The sequence below is a fragment of the Halyomorpha halys genome, unplaced genomic scaffold (genome assembly GCF_000696795.3).
Source record: "Halyomorpha halys isolate HHAL.00 unplaced genomic scaffold, Hhal_1.1 Scaffold464.1, whole genome shotgun sequence".
In the NCBI taxonomy this organism is placed as follows: Eukaryota; Metazoa; Arthropoda; class Insecta; order Hemiptera; family Pentatomidae; genus Halyomorpha; species Halyomorpha halys.
Genome location: NW_027108519.1, coordinates 351,355 through 353,323, shown reverse-complemented (window position 1 = coordinate 353,323; position 1,969 = coordinate 351,355). Strand labels below are relative to the sequence as shown.

Sequence of the window (1,969 nt, the reverse complement as noted above, 5' to 3'; positions counted from 1 at the left end):
ATTCGACTAGCAATTACCTTGCATCATTTTCATAAGCAACATATTCTTATTTATGAAAAAAAGAGGGAAAAACAGAGGTTATTTTTTTCTCCTGAGTCTTTTTTTGTGCCCTAACAGAAGAGGCATGTGTATATTACATATATCTATATATTTTATCTGAAAGAGGTATAAATCTTTCATAAAATGAAGTGTCGTTAAACGCCTTCCTATTCATTGTTATGACCCTATGGGACCATTGTCAAGAATTACTTCATAGTGGGAGGATGGTCATGCACCTACTTTTTCTTTGGACTCCTTATCAAGTTCCACTCCATTCTCACTCATGTATTATCAAGTTTTTTCTGGTTTGTGAGGAGATTTCCTACAGCTATCTAAAGGAGAGGCCAGACCAATAAAATAGTAGGGCTTAACCATCCTGCCTCCAAAAAGTAATTCCCTACAGTGGTTTGTATATGGTCGTAACAATAAATATGATGGTGATTTGTACTGAGAAAAAATCTGAGACTGATGAATACTCTCGATGACCCTGCATTTTATGAAAGATTTTTCTCTCTTTCATTCACACACACAAAAAATACCATTGTTAAAATAAAAAAACTATGTTTTCTGGGATACACTATTTATTTGTCTCTATGTGACTTTGCAAGCGTTTATGTCTCTGTGTGTCTTTGCAAGTGTTTATGTTATTCAACTAATTATTCATAAAGGTTTATAGTCAAATTAAGTAATTAATGAAACCTCCAGATTAAAACTAAATAATTTTGACTACATTGTATAATTGTTTATTAGGCAAGTCAGTGAGGGATTTTCGATGAAAATGGCAGGACGGCCACAATGGACTTCAGACCTTGGTTTGGACTATTTAGAAGTTGAACGTACTAAAAATCCTGAGATACTGGTTTAGAGCCAAAAAATTAAAAAGTGGCAGTTTGCTAGCATAAAATATTTAATTTGAAAAATTGGAGAGCATTAAATTTCTTACCAGAATCTTTCAATTATTTCTTCACCAATAATTCAGGACTTTCAGTATGTTCACCTCTTCAGCAATCCAAACAATTCAAACATAAAATGCAACGTTTTTAATATTATCTAAATTTTTATGTTATAGGCAAAAACTTAGCCCTGCTTTTACGACTGGTAAGCTAAGGTATATGTTTGATCCTTTGGCACAATGTGGAAATAACATGATGTCACTTTTGGAATCTAATGTTGGAAAAGAAGTTGATATGAAAGAGGTAACGGAATTGTTTGCGATGGATGTAATAGGGTGAGTAAAACTACATAGTTCTTAAATTATAATACATTTTTTAAAGGTTTTATTTATCAGTTTTTGGCTTTCCTAAATGTTCTGGTAGTTCAAATTCAGTTTTCGTCGATTCGGTTATTTTTCTATTTGTTACATAATTGATTACAACGCAAAATAATATAATTGTTAAAGTGAGATGTAAAAATTCATTTTTTTTTATTGTATACTTGGGCAAACTGTGAATATATCTATTGTTGATCACATGCCGTTAGTAACAGCAAGCAATCCAGTTGTCTAGTTAGTAGTTGTCAAGGCTTTGTTGTGAACTTGTGTTGTCTGTTCTCACTGCAGTAAGAACGTTTTATGTTATATAAAAGAGTAATAACAGTAAAAACATTTTATTTGTGTCCACCACCCTCACTTTCAACAATATTAACTGTTGACAATCGTAAAGGTTGTCTTTAAAGCATGGTAATACAACAGGCCCCTTTCTACTCAATATTTAATGAATTCCTCTAATGGCTTGTTTGACAATTGTTACTGTTTAAAAAAGTATTACTTTTTTTTTAAATGTAGTATTTCGTCCTTTATATAAGGTTAAATTGTTCAGTTTACATGTGTATTTATGTTTACATATACATATATTTTTATTTATTTTGTTATTCTATTATTTTAGATCATGTGCATTTGGAATTGATCCTGGAGTGATACAAAATCCAAATT

General features: G+C 31.1%; 1 protein-coding gene across 1 annotated transcript in view; it reads left to right on the top strand.

Annotated features, from left to right (window-relative positions):
* Positions 1-1,969, top strand: part of LOC106683093 (probable cytochrome P450 6a13) — a gene marked incomplete in the record, with an annotated part of 18,789 nt that overhangs the window by 10,304 nt on the left and 6,516 nt on the right. Inside the window, 2 exon segments of the mRNA XM_067046846.1 lie at positions 1,109-1,267; positions 1,923-1,969. Of these exon segments, the coding sequence (XP_066902947.1) occupies positions 1,109-1,267; positions 1,923-1,969 (206 nt within the window).